A 17807-nucleotide genomic window follows, 5' to 3' on the forward strand; every position below is an offset into this window, starting at 1 on the left:
CCTCCTCCCATCATCTGACTCTAGTTTTCACTGCCATGTTGCTCCCTCTGCTGGCTGCACAAATGAACACAGCACAGAGAGCTCATACAAACACAGGCTGACTGCAAGCAGAGACAGCATTGGGTGCCAAGGGGCCTTCAGCAGAGGGCGCAAGAACAGTTCACTGGCAAATGTAAACAGGAAGTACAACGTGAAATTGAACATTTACCTCCATATGTTGACTCCGGTTGCTCTAACTGGCAATAGACAAGTTTTTTTATTTGATGTGCCATTATAAAGTAAAAATGGATTGGACAATTTAATGGATATAGAATAACGAAACCACCTGCGTACAGATTGGTTCCCTGTAAACCTCGCTTTCCACTATACAATTTTGTCAGCCTGGCACCAATTCTGATTGCTTTCTCAACTCTATTTTAGACTGAAAGATTGGATAAACTCACGTTTGGTGCTGTGTTGTTGTTATTTGGGACTCTGAGGAAAACGGAAACAAACCAGTTGTTTGTTGCCACTGTGTTTGCATGGAGTTTCACAGTGTGAATGAGTTTGTGAACAATTTGCTCGGCTGTCTTTATCTTGCCCTTGTGTTTTTATGCAGCAGTTCACTTAATCCAAGACAGATTTCTCCTATGGAAGACAATAAAGAATCCTTTACTTTAAGCATACATTTTTTTGTTATAAGCCTTTTTAGATTGTTTTGTAGTTTATCAGAAAACACAATGTTGCACTAAATGCTGTATTATACATAGTATTGCAGCGATATACCGTTCTCGAAATATAACGGGGTAATAAAATGGATGATAATTGCACCATGTACATTTGCTTATCTGCAGTATGGAATTCCACTGTATTATTGCTGTTTAAAAAAAACAATATTTCAAGTTTATATCATATTGTATGTCCATCAGGAAATTATAATAAAGCATTCATTCAACAAAAAATCCTTTCTTTTCTGTTTTAACTGATGATGGTGATGATGGTGATGATGATGATGATGATGATGATAATAATAATAATAATAATAATAATAATAATAATAATTAATAATTAATAATTAATAATAATAATAATAATGTAATGATCTGTACTGTGACACCGTGAAACCTGGATGTTTTCTGCGATGTCTGTCATACCGTGAAAATCTCATACCATTGCAGCCTGAATCATACCTTATGCTTATTTAATTTACAAGTAATAATGCTCACTTTACACTCCCTGCGGCATAAATAACTTGCAAGTAATGGCCTCTATCTTTTGAATGCTGCTGATAATTGTTGCCATCCAAAGTGTAACAAGAAAAAGGCAATGCATCAAAATACTGATTTGTATTGCAGAATATTCAACACTTTTAGCGGTGCAATGAGAAAGATGTGGCCAGAGTTTTAGTTAAAACATTAGAAAAATGAGGCTGTGTTTGTTCAGTCTGGTGTCTAGCCATATTGATTGCGAGGCTGCTGGGCTCTGTTGCCTGCGGTGTTAACACCAACGCGCTCACCTGCGACTCAAAGTTGCAGTCCAGGAAGACTCTAGTCTAGTACCAAATTTGGCTACTAGCTGCATGGCTAACTGAGCTAACTACCTACAGTAACTTCAGCCAGAGATGGCAACAGCAAAGGGTATAGTGAGCATACGTTTGTGGTTACTCTGGTGATATGCTGCCCTTTGTTTGGTTGGAGTAACCTTAGACAGGTCTTTACACATTGCACCTTGAAACATATGGAATATACATCTTTGTAGATCACATATCTCAACTCTAAAATGTAAAAGAACACTCACCAAACCGCACTGAAACACTGGCTCTTGTTTCACAGTGTAAAATGAATACAGATATCCATTCAGTGTGAGAGCGTTTGTATTGCTGATTTTTTCGAGCAGTAAGGAAACTGTCCAATTGCTTTGCTGCTTGCTTCTCAATACCACTGGTGTTGAAAAGGGTAAAAAGGTCTCACACCAGTCCATGACATTCGCTAAGCCCTCCATGTCAAAGGTAAACTCAGCACACCAATTCCTCGCAGACTGCTCCAAAACGTCTCAGAATTGCAGAGCTGGTACAGTCCAACATTCAAAACAAAATTCAGGTGTATAGGTGTACAGTGTACAAATACATAAAAGCACCAACATACATGCCACAGAGAGAAAGAATTGTAGAGAGTTACACACCACACCTGTGTCGTCTGATAAAGACAACACTGTACTGTCTGAACCTTTGTGAAACCTGTCTTACACACAGCTGGAAGGTATGAACCTTCCAGCTGTGTGTAAGACAGGATCTTGAGCGATGTGACATCAGGTTTGCGCTCCAGGTAATCAGACTTTCCTTGACAAAGTAAAATGGTGTGTTCCAGGATCCTCTGCGCAAAAACAGCACCAACCTGTTCTAAAGATGAGGAGAGGCAAATCAGAGTTTGGGGGGTCCAATTCTTGAAAACCTAAAGGAGCACACTTTTTCAAATCATAGATTTCCATCTAATGAAATGCTGGGCCCAATCAATGTGGCCTAATGTAACACTTCTCCAAACAATATTCAAAACAAGTGGAAAAGGTTTTCAGTATGGAGTAATGTGCACTGCTGCAATGAGATTCCCAGATAACCTAAAATTAGAAACAAAATCAACAGTGAGGGCAGAGAAAAGATATTATGAGTTAATTCTAGGAGAACACGTTGACTATTGTCTGAATCTAAAAAGACCTGAGGCAAGATGAAAATGTACATTCCTAGAACAAGGTTACAGGTTCGCGTACAGGTCTGGCCAACAATTCACTGTTAACCTTAACACTCAAATCAATGTGATCGATGTGAAAATGTTACTGATTGGTACAGAAGTCCTTCAACTTACCAGAGACTAACCTACAAAGTATGTAACATTAGATATCATTTATATCTAGCTAGCTAGCTAACTCGCTTTGTAGGTGCACATTAAGCTAGCCTTGGTTACATTTGCACAGTGCTTTTTATCAAGACTTAGCTCTTTAGCAAACTAGTCTTTGAGACTCTGCTTTATAGATAGAAGCTAGTACAAATTCTCCACCTCAGTTTTGGTTATGACAAGTTGGAAAAAATCTTTTGTAGGAGGTGGACTTTGACCCCTCAAGTCAAGTAGATGCTCCCCAAGCAAGGACTCGATTTTGGACGCAGAACTGTAACCATGACAACGGAAAAGACACTGTATTTAGTGTTTATTCAGTGGCAGAGGGCTCAGTTTAATTGATTATAATGTAACCCTGATGTGGCGTGATGATAAAAGGTCATGTACGACATCAAATTAATTTATAGAGATGATTGCTTTAATACATATTTATTAAGGGGGGAGGGGAGGGGGGGTCACGACCCAGCGGATTGATACTTTATATCTGTGACAAGCTAATGTTACCAATGACTTCAGTGTTGCAGTGATTATGTCTGAAAAAGCGGATAATATAGCTCAATCTTTATGTCTGGAGACTCTACGGCTGACAAATGTTTTTTACAGAGCAATACATTTAGTGCTTGCAGCAGCATTGTTGGCAAAAAAACAAGCAGATGCCGAAAGCTACAGTCAGACGTAAGTAGTCCCTGAGCGGATGAATCACGCGGATGTATATTGCAGTTGTAGGCCCCTCAGCTGATGTGAAGCTAGCAGGGGTAGAGAGAGAAAAGAGGAGCTGGTGCACTGCCTGTTACAACTACAACACTGGAACAAATAGGTAACAACATTATACAAAAAGGTAGAAATTTTCAGTGACATCTCAGCCAACAGTCTCTTGGACCTTTGAGACTAATTTATACCGAAATACATCGGAGGAATTATGGTTCAGGAGTGCGAAAATAGCTCGAATCCCGTTCCTGCTTTCCTGTTTTTTTGTGTCTAAAAGGTATCAGAGGCCATTTCTTTTTGCTAGCTAGCGTTAACATGCTAGCTGCTAGCTAGACAACTTGTAAAATTAAGCGAAACTGACAAAAATGCTACCAAAAGACTGAATTCGGGAGTTGTGACGAGGCCGTTGTTTGTCTAATAAATCCCATTAACATCCAGTCGAGCTGGCAAAGCGTTAGCCAGCGACAACAAGGCTAGCTAATATTAATTAGCTTGCATGCCAAGGTTAGCTGGTAATAGCTATAACGCTCTTGTTTGGTTTGACAACGCTTAACGTCAGCTACGTGACTGCCCCGCAGCAGCAAATTCGGTATTGATAAGGTCAGTGATTTATTGTCAACCAGGCAGCTAGCTTAATTTACACCAACCAGTAACGGCAGCTCGTCTAGCTAACCGTCAACTGTTTATTTTTGTCAGCTTACTGTTTACGAGTGGACAGTCATTGAAGGAACATTCGCTATCTTATTTGGCTAAGCTAGCATTAGCTTGCTAATTATTCGCCCGAGACTTGTCATTTTGGCCAAGACGCCTGGCCAAATAAGATACTTGACGTTAATTCGTCCATTTTACCCAACTCAAAATAATAACGTATGGACTTTGTTGACACGTTGCTTTTTAGGAGTCAACTTGTTTCTGCCTGGCTAACATTAGCTAAAATGCTAGCAAGTGTCCTAGTGAGAGGCAGGCATTGGCCTTAAATCAGCTTAGAAAACATTAGTGATCCTCGTAGCTAGCTAACATTAGTTAGCTATACTTGTGTACTCAACATTCGCGTTGACAGTTGCTAAGAGAGTGATAGTGGATCTGCCTGGTTACCTGGCGACTTGGCAGTAATGTAATTTTGATTTGATCATCCTGTCAAACAGTATAGAAGGTAAGCTAACTTGCGTGCGAGACCTGTATATTTTTTTCCTTTAAACCCGATCGTCTGCCAGACACAGCAGTGTGTCATGGCAGTCAGAATACCAAGTTAGCATACAGTGGTTTACTGGTAGCCTGCTAGCTATATTACATTAAACCGCTTTCGAAAGACGGTCAAGCCGATGCTGCCATTTTCGATGTGTTACTAATCTCAGGTGAACGATATCGTTATTTGGCACGTAAGGGGCCCGTCTTGACCATTATGTTGAAAAATCGCCGTTTCATACCATAACATAGTACAAACAAGGTGGCTGTTTCAATTTGGCGTTGCGTTTAGATAGGGAGCAAAATTGGTTGACACACCGGTACGCCAACTACGCATTTCCATGTACCCACTGCTACGTTAGCCAACGTAACTTTAACCAACGAGTCTTTGGTATGTTATAACTAGACTTCTTAGCGTTTTCTCGTCACCATATTCAATATAGTGGTTACGAGCTTCGCTTTTTGGTTGTTGGTTTTTTTTGTGTGCGTGGATACGGATGCGACTAAGCTTCTGTCAAAATGTATGGGTCGCTAGGGTATGAGTGGCTAAACATGCTAGTCGGAGGTGGTAGAGAACTACGTCAGAAATAAAGGCCTCTGTAAATCATGGGTATAAAAAAAACGGATACTGTCGTGATTGTTATGTGGTGTAGTAGCAGAAACTTTGTACCGGCGAGTGTTTAAAGCTGCCGATCATTTGATGTGCTCTGCTAATCACATTATACGCGAATGTGCTGCACCAGTTGTCAGAATGGACGAATAAACAAAGACGAGGATGCACTGTCAGTGCAGGCCTAAAATGGCCCTGTGAGCTTGCCAAGTGTGGCGTATTTTTATGATCAATGATATCATGATTTAAAGTCTTACTAGATATGCAAACTACTAATCTTCCATTTCTTAATGGCAAAAAGTATTTAGGTTGTGATTTAACACCCTTTGTGTATCAGTTGATTAGATCATCCTGTGTGTGTGTGTGTGTGTGTGTGTGTGTGTGTGTGTTCAAGAGATATCAATCACTTTTGTTATCAGTACCCTCACGTCATTTACTCATGAGACTTGGTTGGATTAATATTGTACTTCAGTTTATATGTAAAAGACGTTTTCTTTCAAATCCTAAAAACTTCCCCCAACAACAAGCTGTGTTGGTTGGGTATCTAGATGTTTATGGGATATTATGACAATTTTAAAGATTATCAATCTTTACATTAGTTGATTTTAATTATTATTTTATTTTTTTAAGATTTAAAACTTGGATAATTCTTTCTGTGTTGCTTTTTTGACATGCAGGCCGCCTTAATAGAAGGTTTATTTTGATGGAGTTTTGGCTTGTAGTATTAATATTGTTAACTCATATTCTGATGATGGTGATTTTTATTGGATGAATTAAAAGCGATTGTTCTTCCTGTTAAATGGTTAAAAGCAAAGTAAAAGTACAAATGTAAAATAAAAGGTGTGGGCGACTCTGTATTCAGGAAACAGGTAGACAAAATGGTCTTACTTCTGTAAGTCTGTAAAAACAATTATAATTATGTACGTACTGTAAGTTAACGTTTAAAGTTAATTTAGTAGTTTATTGTAAGTGGTTAACATAAGTATGTAATTTTATGTCACTCTTATTGGGCGACTGCATGCAGACTGGAAAAAGATGGATCTGGGAACATAAACTGAGCTGTGTTGACCTTATCTGTTTCTTTATCTAGAAACAAGCATATTACTGATTTCAGTTAGAAATCTACTGTAAATATAGTGTATAAATCGGAAAAAAAAAACCCACTCAAAATCGTAGCCCAGTTTTTTTTAATAATATCAACAGTGAGTTGTCAAATTCCTTACTCCTGATGTTTTTTTTTGTCTGTTGTTGCCCCTACACAAAGGGTGATGTGAACGTAGGATTGGTCAGTCGTTTCCTGATGGGAATTTGTAGCCGGAGATGTACAAACTTGAGAAAGTCAATGAGACATTAATTCCTCTATTAGTCTCAAATGGTCTCAAGAGTTGAGCTTAAGTGTGATGGTACAAGAGTTCAAGAAGCTGTCACCTACAGCACAGCAATTTATTTTAAGACAACCCAGTGGTTGAAGGAGAGCATCGAGAAAAGGCTTACAGTTGACTTTTGTCATTGTTCATATGTACTTTCTTTCTTTTATTGCAGTGAATGGTAGTGTCTAGAAAGGGTATGTCCCTTCAGGAGAGAGGTGCCAATGTCCAACCGGCCTAATTCCAATCCAGGGGGGTCACTGCGCCGTTCACAGAGGAACACTGCTGCGGCCCAGCCACAAGACCACACAGTCGCAGGAAGGTGAGTTGACTTGCACAATTACTTCTAGTAAAAATCTAAGTACAGCATAAGTATCAGTAACTAAGGTTTGTGGGAAATATTAGTTGGGGTTTTAAGGAAGTCAAAAATTAGGTGTTCAGTAGAGGGATATTTGTGCTTAATGTTTTGGGGGTGTTTGTCTTAAGTTTATTTTAACTTGATGTAGAATGATTCTACCTTCTGTGATCAAAGGGGATACTTATCTTTTGTTCTTTTATCAGAGTAAAATGGGGGTTAAATCTGTTTTAAGCTGTTTTTGCTTGCTACTTTAAAGGTGTAAATGATCACAGGATATGCAGATGTAGTCAGCCAAAAATGATTTGGGGATTGATCAAGACTCGTTTATGTGGCTTGATTACAGAAACCCACACTGTCACTTGCTCTTTAATTTCAAACCTTGCAGGTTGCAGTCAGAGCAGGTAAAACATAAAGCAAATTCCCCACCTGAAAGTAGAAGACCTAATTCTAAGGCTTCCAAAGCCACAGCCAGCTCAGTCACTGGCCAGTCCAGAGGGCACAGCTCAAGAAGGTACCCCTCCTCTCTACTTGGTGCTTATTTGTTGTGCGTGCTTTGGGTTTTGTTCTAAATCTAAATGAGTACAATGAATGTGGTATTGCAATTGATCACTTTCCACAGCTTGAGGAGTTTTCTGAGATGGTGTTTTGTTGTCCCTCTTACTCTCTGACAGAAGCGGTCTTACTCTGTCCGTGGCTTCATTTGTGTTACAAGACGAGCCAGAAGCTGCAGGGACATCTGAACAAGAGCGACCAGGCCACCAGTCAAAGAGTGAAAGCACCCGAGGGCTGAAGCGAAGTGAAGCTCCAGACCAAATTAGTACCTTTGGACCGACCCCTGCCAAGAAGCCCAAATCAATCCCACAACCCAGAGACAATACCTCAGAGACCAAGAAAGGCCCAGCTAAGTCCAAGAAGAGATCACTTGCGTCAGAACCACCTGCATCGTCAGGTCGAGGCCAGAGCAAGAAGAGCGGGGCCGCTGGGGCCTCACCGATCCAGAAACGGAAGAAAGCGGACTCTCTCCCCGGTCTAAGTAGCACCGCTGGGTCCCTCCCCAATCGTACCGAGGGCAGAACTGCAAAACCCACCAAGCTGGCGTCTAAATCGGCCGCCTCAGCCAAAGCTGGGTGTAGCAACGTGACGGATTCATCCTCCTCTGCCTCCACCTCTTCCTCTTCCTCAACCACAGGCACCAACAGTGCCACCACGCAGGGTGCCCGAGTCAAACAAGGAAAAGATCAGACCAAGGCACGACGCTCTCGCTCAGCCTCCAGCCCCTCCCCACGCCGCAGTACCCGTGACAAGGAGCAGGCCAAAACCGCCAGCTCTTCAAAATTTGAGTGGGCAGCACGCTTCAACCCCAAAGTCAACCTGCCAAAACCCAAACTATCCTTGCCCGGATCCTCCAAAACTGAGACCTCCAAACCTGGGCCATCAGGATTACAAGCTAAACTAGCAAGTGAGTCACGTTAACAGTATATGGATCCCCTATATTCATTATAAAAACATTGATTCTAATTCACATCATAAACTCATACAACTCTTTGACAGCTTTAAGAGAACATTTTGGTACCATTTCATAATAGTAGATGGTGTGTCATGTGTCATATTAGAGTTAAAATATTCCTCTTTTAGTGATAGGAGAAGCTGAGTATGGTGAGAGAAGTAATGTATGAATGGAGGTTTCATTTTTAGGAACAGGAGCCAAGCAGATTCACAGCATCAGTTCCCAAAACCTCACTCTTAACCTATGGGAGCAAACCTATTTGGTGTAACCTCAGCCAAGTTGAGACACATTACAGCACACATACAGATAAATGCTCAAGTAGTTTGGAAATGGAGTATACAATCCATTTACATGCAGGGGTAAAACATTCACAAAGGCTGTGTCTGAACTCACTCCCTCATTTACAGTGTGTACATTTACACATTCAGAACACACACTCAGATGATATGGTCAAGGGTGAATACAGTCCACTCTAGTGAATAGAGAGTGATTTGGACACTGAAGCCTTTATCAAGACATCTGTTTAACTCATATCATGATCTCCATGTATCATGTATAAATACAGTTTGTGACCCAGACACACTGCAGACAATGAAGTGTGTGTATCTTGACTACCATATCTAGTTCACATGTGCTGAGTGTGGCCTTCACTGAGCTGGTGAACTGGCTCAGATTTCAGACCTAAGCACCAGAAGCCTGCAACCGAAGAATAGCTAAACAAAACATAAATAGTGCTGGTCAGTGTAAAGGCAAACATGTGATGTCTTGGGTATGGTGTAGAAGTAGAATATATTGTCTTTCAGGTAGTATTTCTCTAGTCTTGTAACCTGACCATTAATCCAAGAATTCATTAATGTTAATTTCTTTAGATGCTGTCATGGTGTGTAGGTATCATTTTTATGACAGGATGTATTCTGATGTGGTATTATAGCTTGGTAGCTAGCTTGTTAACATCGCATTCAGTTTTTAATGTCTGTGCAAACTTGTGGACGTATTGTTATATCATCTTTAAAAAAAAGCTTAAATACAGTTTTTCAAACAATCATAAACACATTACAAAGAATTGTCATGAAGAGACCGTATATTTTTGTGCTCCCTGTTGGACAAACAAACTGGGTTTGTGGACTGATATCTGATCAGATGTATCAGTCGGACCTCTAAAATATACTTTTAAAAATGTACTTAAAATGCCATACTCGACTCAGTGAAAACACAAACTACCGTGCAAGAACTCTAAATAATTCTAAATAAAGTACAGTAGAAGATCAACTAAACATTGACTTTCATAAAGCGGTATCTGACCTGAAGAAATGGAATGAGCTTTTGGTGCCTGACAGTTATCAATATGCAATGCTGCAGCACTTAAGAAGTAGTAAGGTTTGATATCCAACCTTTGCAGGAAGAGGGGAGAAATTGTAGGACAATAGTTCACATCCACACAGATATTGCAGTAGAGATTTGCTGTGTATGATTTAGTGTGTAAGTGGTTCAGGTCAGTGTGGGGTCAGGCTTTTCTAGGTAGTGGAAAGGATAGAAACTGAGGTGGGCTCTGTGCCCTGGGCCCTAGGCCCAAATGGAGAGACCCCTCCTATGTTGGCTTGGCTTGTTCACCTACCAGCTGACCAGGGGTATGTTTGAGGGCAGGGAAGGACTCATATGCTGCTTCTGTCAGGATAGGAAAGAACTTTATATCTCTCTAAGATCTCCATCCATTAGGCTTTGATATCTTTTAACACACATTTATCAGCTATAATGGTGAGTAAGCATATACAATGCACTTTGCTTGTGTTTCAGTGACTTGTTTTGGTTCTCCATTGCACACTTGGCAGTTTTATCATGTTAAATCAGTAATATTACTACAGCCTAATCAATAGGAAAATACTTGTGATTGCTTTGAATGACTCTAGATAATTGAGCTTTTTTTTGTTAACTTATGCTGAAATTTGTATGAAAGATTGATATGTGATCAAGTATAATACAAACATAAGTTCAAAGGAAATAATGGTACATATCTCATTAATTCATTTGGTCTTAACTTTTGAAATGTTTATTTTTAACCCACTGAATTATGAGTCACAGATCTAGCATGAAGGTTGCACTGTCATAGGGCCATGGTAGGGGTACTATTTATACCCATCCAGTCAGTGATACAGGGCTCTGAAGAGGCACCACCATAGTGCCTTTACTATATGCAAAAGTAACAATCTGCATCAGTCTTTGCTCTAACAGCTATATTGGATTTCACTTATAAGCAATAATCATCATGAAGAGATGGTTTCTAATGTGTTATCTTAGCCAAATTATACTTAAAGTATAACAAGTAAAGCGCTACTTTGTGTTAATAGTTCAACCCAAATATAATATTATCTGGCCTACAAATCCATACAGATATCAGACTGGTTTTCAATTTGCTTTGTATTGAGACTATATTTCTTTCAAAATAATTACATACAAGTGTTGGTGTGTAGTCCACAGTCGGGTTGATGTCACTTTTGTTTTTTTTTTACATCAGGTTTGAGGAAATCCACTAAGAAGCGCAGCGAGTCTCCTCCAGCAGAGCTCCCCAGCTTTCGGCGGAGCACACGCCAGAAGACCACGGGCTCCTGTGCCAGCACCAGGTACAAATCCCAGTGGTGACTTTGATGCCAAAAAAACCCATTACATTGTGGAAGTATAGAGTGTGTGTGTGTGCACACATCAGTTTCATGATGTGTGCACACTAATGAGGGTAAGCTTAATATTATAAACACCTCTCAGAAAATTTGAGCTAGGGTTGGTGCATTTTTCTTTTTCTTTAAAGCATTTATGTCATATTTGTAGAAAATCTCTTAACATCCTGACAGCAATCAGTAATTCAAATGCTCTGACGAATTTAACTCAGTAGCTGAATCCTCTACATATGTGGTCGTTGCAGGCCTCCAATAACTTTAACTCTAAGAAAAAAAAATGGACAGGCTGCCTCGGCAGATGCATTGTTAAAGTTATTAGCAAGCTAGTAACACAAGAATGGCAGCGAAGGTTTAGCCAAAATGTACCAGTACTAAAATGCTAGCTTGACAGTGAGTGCTAACAATATCAATTTTTGTTATTCATAGTCTTTATGATAATATGATGTGTTTTCTTGTGAGAGACAATGACAATGATGTGCTGCGCTCCTGATCTTTAGCAGCTTAATCACTAAGTTTTACGAGGCAGAAAGCCCCTAAGACGAAGAACAAGTGAGCAATAGCGGCAATGAGCAGCTAACCAAGAACCAAGAAGTGCCCACCACCCTGAACCCAATAAAAGATCCACTGCAGCAACGAAGCACTCCCGTAGCAGCTAAAGTTAGCATAAAGCACACAGCCCCTGAGCCTAGCAGCTGTGGCGGCAGCAACAGCCTCCTTTGACGGCCACTGTTAGCATAAATCACTCACCCTGAGTTACTGTCATGCTGGATAGCCTTTCAGACTGAAGTATGTCCGTGATGTCTTTTTTGCTTGTGTTGACTTGATGTGGCATTTTCAGCAGTTTTTTATGTATTTATTGGTCTTTAAAAGGAAAGAGAGCCAAATGGAGGTGGGACTTTTTAATTTTTTGCTTCACAAACTATAGAACACAGCATTGTGTAAACAAAGACTAAACATAACGTAACTGCTACTTTAAATGTTGCTGTTTCTGAGCCACTTTAATATCATCAGTATCATACAATCAAGTGAACATTGAGGCAAGCTACCCTAAAGGTGCCCTTCTTCTCTGACTTTGCCGTCTCGTATCTCGCTGCTACCTGTAGATCAGTATAGTAGTGGGATACCCAGTCGTCCCAAAGGTTTCACATCACCTGTGTACTCACATGTGCATTCTTGTGAGCGGCAATGTGAAAAAAAAACAGGGACCCACTCATAGAAAAACTCTCCATAGACCTTTACGTTTTCTTTTTGTGGAGCACTTTGTCGTTAGATGTCTGCCTTTGTCTTTCTGTTGTGGTTGTATTTGTCAGACAGTTGCCCCAAACACAAAAGGAATTTCTGAAATAGTAGTAATCAAAACTAACTTTGGCTGTGTGGGGATGCAAAGTTTGCCAGAATTTATTTTTTATAGGATGACTAATCTAGTGTTGGTTTTCTATGTAAAACACCTCTCCACACAAGCAATTGGAACCAGCAGCCATCACGGGATAATGATGATGATAATTTAGCTTTTAAAGCAAGATGGCAAAACAAAAGGACAAATTCAGCCCATTGGACATGACAAAGACAGTACTGTCAAGCTGATGAAGCTATTTCACAAAACAAAAAAGGGATACACTCACATTTGCTTCCCCCATCACACTAGTTGAAAAAGCCCCGAGTTGACCCAGGTGTTGTGATCATTGTCTGTAAAGTAGAATCCTTCATTAAACTTATCAGCTGTGAAAGCTTTTTGCTACAGCGACCGCAATGAAGTCCCATAGGTGTTTTGATACATTTCAGTTTTGATTGTCATACTACAGACTGCACTGTAAAGTGTGGTAACTCTTCTGACCACTCACATTGTTGATCTGTAATCATTCTACAGTCGGCGGGGCTCAGGCCTGGGCAAGCGCGGAGCAGCCGACGCTCGCCGACAGGAGAAAATGGCCGACTCCGACAACAACCAGGATGGGGCCAACTCGTCAGCTGCTCGCACTGATGAGGCATCACAAGGGGCTTCAGGTACCTATCATGTCACTACTATTGATTCTTGTTTGACAGTAGAAAAACTGTCCTTGTGTCATTCATCTGTGGATGATGAGAATTTTCCACAGAATCTTTCTGGCAGCCAAACTTCCTTTTCCTTTTTAGGTTTGAAAAACTTTTTTTTTTTTTTTCCCCTACTTCTTTTTAAATTTTTCAATTTAAATTTTGATTTAATGCTGTTTTTGTGTTCAGCTTCGAGCTCAGTTGCCGGAGCAGTGGGCATGACGACCTCGGGAGAGAGTGAGTCTGATGACTCTGAAATGGGAAGGCTTCAGGGTATGTTAATCCCCCTCAGATACACAGATTTTCCAGTCAGTCCCTGTTAAAATGTTAAAGCAAATGTACAAACATCCCCCATTCTTATGCTATTTCTCTGGTTATAAAGATGTTAATAGTTCTTTTTCGTTTTCTATTTTGTAGATAAGTAGATATGCTCTCTAAACCTCTTTTTGGTCCATATAGCCCTACTGGAGGCCAGGGGTCTGCCTCCTCATCTTTTTGGGCCTCTTGGACCTCGCATGTCGCAGCTGTTTCACAGGACCATTGGCAGCGGAGCCAGTAAGTGCAACCTTTTTTACTGTACATCAGCGTTCTTTGAGTTTAGTGACCTCAAAAAGCTGATTAATTCTCTCTGTCCAGGCTCCAAGGCTCAGCAGCTACTCCAGGGCCTGCAGGCCACAGGTGACGAGTCTCAGCAGCTTCAAGCTGCTATTGAGATGTGCCAGCTGCTGGTGATGGGCAATGAGGAAACACTTGGCGGATTCCCTGTCAAGAGTGTGGTGCCTGCTTTGGTTAGTCTTATTTTGTTTGGTGTCTTTCATGTGCACCTGCATATTAATTTACATTGTGTAAAATCTTTTCATAGAAGATGAAGGTTATTTTATTAAATATTATCTGAGTTTCAACTTTTTGATTGGTTATTAAATTCTAAACTTTCTTTCACAGATTACACTGTTACAAATGGAGCATAACTTTGATATTGTGAGTATGATAAACATTTACTCTTAAAAATGTAGTTGCATTTAGTTTGATTCATTTTTGTAATGCCACTGCCATTTTGGCATGCCTTTGTTGTTTGCACACAGATGAATCACGCCTCACGTGCACTCACGTATATGATGGAGGCGCTCCCTCGATCCTCTGCTGTGGTGGTCGATGCTATTCCTGTCTTCCTGGAGAAGGTAAGACACTGCAGACTCTGTCCCTAATCACTTGTTAATTCGCAATGGTTGCCTTTTGATGTGCTAATGCATTTTCCACCTTCCTGTCTGCAGCTTCAGGTGATCCAGTTCATTGACGTAGCAGAGCAGGCCCTGACAGCCTTGGAGATGTTGTCAAGACGACACAGCAAAGCCATTTTGCAGGCTGTACGTGTTGCACTCACACTCGTTTTTTATCACACTCTTCAATTGCCCTCTCTCTTCAATAATACACCACAATAATGTTATCATTTATTGTCTTTCACAGGGCGGGCTCGCTGACTGCCTCCTGTACCTGGAGTTCTTTAGCATCAATGCTCAGAGAAATGCGTTGGCCATTGCTGCAAACTGCTGCCAGAGCATTACTCCAGATGAGTTTCACTTTGTTGCTGATTCTCTGCCACTGTTGACTCAGAGACTCACTCACCAGGTATGTTTTTTTTCCCATGTCAGACAGTGATAAATTATAAACTGTAATGCCATCACAGCAGGGGTTTGGCATAGGTAGTGCTTAGTGGTGCCCCCTTGCAAAAGGTTTCCATTTCAAAAAATTAATTTGATCATAAACACACGGGTACAAATAACAAAACATTGTTTTTGTTTTTTTGTTTTTTTTTCTTCTTCTTCTCTTTTTTTTAAACATCATCAATGATGAGCAAGGCCTAAAATGCATTTAGGTCATGTAGAAGAAGTTACATGGCTTGTGAAGGTGCCTTGTCTGACTAAAGTGTCAATTTAAATGCAGATCACTGTCAAAAATGGTCCTTGGTTTCAGATTGTATTCTACAAATTCAGACAGTGAAATGGTGCCTGTTTTGTGCCTTGGTATAACTGATTACATGGTACAGATAACCTTTTGTACAACCTCTTCTGTTATCAGACAGCTTCACAAGTATAAAATGATCAAGTGTAATACAAACCACCTGCTAAACAGAATTTATGATAACCGGTGTGCCTCTTTCAAAAGGTCTTGTAACATAGACTAAAAAAATGTCATCACCTCTGTGAGTAACTTTAAAGAATGACAAAAATTTAACAAAGATGAAAAATCATACATTGTGGTTTAGGGCAAAAATTAAGAAAATTAACATTGCTGTAGACATAATTTTAAACAAAAAAAGCTTTTTAGAGGAGTTCTACTGCTTTTTTTCCCATTGTGTTGGTCAATCAGTACGAAGATGTCAGGATTTTATCATGGATGGCTCACTTCCACTATTTATAAGTAAATTAGTATTTTAATTCTCAGCTGTATCACAACCATACATTTGTGCTTTGAATTGTAATTATTTCAGTTTCTCTTACTGTAACCTATTGTAAAAAATGACCAACGGCTGTATTCATGTCTGTCTCTTTCAGGATAAAAAATCCGTCGAAAGCACTTGTCTCTGTTTTGCCAGACTGGTGGACAACTTTCAGCATGAAGAGGTTTACTTTTCAATTTCTTTTCAAGACATTACACCATTTTTGCTTTTTCCGTGTTTGACCTTTTTGTATTATCTCCTCCACTGCCCCTACAACTCCCCCGCTAATGTGACTGTGTCTGTCAACAGAACCTGCTGCAGGAGGTTGCATCACGGGACCTGTTGACCAACATTCAGCAGCTGCTGGTAGTGACCCCGCCTGTGCTGAGCTCGGGGATGTTTATCATGGTGGTGCGCATGTTTTCCCTTATGTGCTCTAACTGCCCCTGCCTGGCAGTACAGCTAATGAAACAGAGTGAGTAACCCACACATACTCATACCCAGTGGGACACACCCTTGCCACTCACCTATTACTTGCCACATCTGTCATTACTATCATGCCAATGTGTGTGTGTATATGTGTGTGGGTAATACTGTATGTAGTCACTACACAGGGTGTTCTTGTACTGTCTGTCAACTTCAACTCGCATCTTATTGAATGCCTCTATAATTTGCTTTGATAGACTTTTAGCAGTGGTGTAGGAATATTGTGTGTTGAAGATGCTGATGATAAATATCCTTTTTGTAACCTTTTCTAAACAGACATCGCAGAAACTCTGCGTTTCCTCTTGTGTGGTGCTTCAAACGGCAGTTGTCAGGAGCAAATTGAACTGGTACCTCGGAGCCCCCAGGAGCTCTATGAACTGACCTCCCTCATATGGTAATATATATTTTACCTGCCTCTGTTCAGTATTGTGCGTGTTATGATAACACTGAGAAAGACCGACTTGGTGGCCTGTAAAATGTTCTTGCATTGTATTAAGCACAATTTACAGAAACTTGAACAACAGTGCCACCAATGTTACTCCTGCTTCTCCCAGACTTTGAAGCACAGATACAAATGTTTTGCCAACAGCGGTTGTCATCTGACTTTTTTTAAACATCAAAATCTAACTAATTTGACCTGATGATCGTTAAAGGAAATATGGTATAAACCGAACTGTGTTGTTTCTTAAACCTGCTCTTTTTCTTGCAGTGAGCTGATGCCCTGTCTGCCTAGAGAGGGTATCTTTGCAGTTGATGTAATGCTGAAGAAGGGCAGTGCCCAGACGACAGAGGGAGCCATCTGGCAGTGGAGGGATGACCGGGGACTCTGGCATCCTTACAACCGCATTGACAGCCGCATCATTGAGGTAAAAAAATGCGTCAGAGGTGACTTTGTCACCCACTTTCTGCATGTTTGAAACCTCTTAATTTGTGATTTGCTGGACATTGTATCGCAAGACAGAATTTATGCTGGTCAATCACTCTGACCTCTTCTACATTACAAGAGAACTATTTGAAGGATAAATAATGGGTTGAATCTTTTAGAATGTTGCCTTACATTACAACATTCAGTCTGTTTCATTCAGTGTCAGTATTTGTCATTTCATTTACCCACACAATTTGAGCATATCCATTAGATTAGATTAGATTAGATTAGTTTAGATTAAACAGGCTTTATTTATCCAACAATGGGGAAATTCACTTGTTGCAACAGCTAAAGACTGCAAAAGATGCAACAAGTACAGGAGACAAGAATCAGACAAATATGCATAAAGTTAAAAAAATGAATAGAAATCAATAAGATATTTAAAAAGAAAAAAAGTGAGTGGAAAGTGATTGTTCTGACAGTAGGGGTGTATTTGATTACCTTGCCCTGCAGACAGCCCACCAGAATGGGGAGGATGAGATCAGTTTGTCAACCTTGGGCCGTGTGTACACAATTGACTTCAACTCTATGCAGCAGATCAATGAAGACACAGGAACGGCACGCGGTATCCAGAGGAAACCAAATCCTCTTGCCAACCCCAGTACAGGTAATACAAATCCTGGCAAATGACATAACAATGTTTTGTATTTTATCTTT

At 40.3% G+C, this 17807-nt stretch overlaps 2 protein-coding genes across 9 annotated transcripts in view; one reads left to right on the plus strand and one right to left on the minus strand.

Annotated features, from left to right (window-relative positions):
• trip12 (thyroid hormone receptor interactor 12) overlaps positions 1-17807 on the plus strand; it is a 41648-nt gene that overhangs the window by 13450 nt on the left and 10391 nt on the right. The window contains exons 1-18 of one of the 8 annotated variants that reach the window (XM_030395403.1): positions 3388-3542; positions 6913-7059; positions 7481-7606; positions 7767-8554; positions 11115-11220; positions 13139-13275; positions 13492-13575; positions 13762-13857; positions 13939-14090; positions 14245-14280; positions 14385-14480; positions 14574-14666; positions 14767-14928; positions 15855-15923; positions 16049-16214; positions 16502-16619; positions 16935-17091; positions 17604-17757. In XM_030395403.1, the coding sequence (XP_030251263.1) occupies positions 6962-7059; positions 7481-7606; positions 7767-8554; positions 11115-11220; positions 13139-13275; positions 13492-13575; positions 13762-13857; positions 13939-14090; positions 14245-14280; positions 14385-14480; positions 14574-14666; positions 14767-14928; positions 15855-15923; positions 16049-16214; positions 16502-16619; positions 16935-17091; positions 17604-17757 (2638 nt within the window). In that variant the 5' untranslated portion in view covers positions 3388-3542; positions 6913-6961. The other 7 variants (XM_030395367.1, XM_030395382.1, XM_030395376.1 and 4 more) reach the window with 7 other exon arrangements.
• Positions 11-4623, minus strand: fbxo36a (F-box protein 36a). Its single transcript, XM_030441709.1, has 4 exons — positions 4609-4623; positions 3030-3164; positions 2246-2372; positions 11-54 (listed from the first exon to the last, which is right to left on the minus strand). Exons 1-4 carry the CDS (start codon positions 4621-4623, stop codon positions 11-13), a joined length of 321 nt encoding a protein of 106 aa, XP_030297569.1.

This window comes from Sparus aurata, chromosome 2, assembly GCF_900880675.1.
Source record: "Sparus aurata chromosome 2, fSpaAur1.1, whole genome shotgun sequence".
In the NCBI taxonomy this organism is placed as follows: domain Eukaryota; kingdom Metazoa; phylum Chordata; class Actinopteri; order Spariformes; family Sparidae; genus Sparus; species Sparus aurata.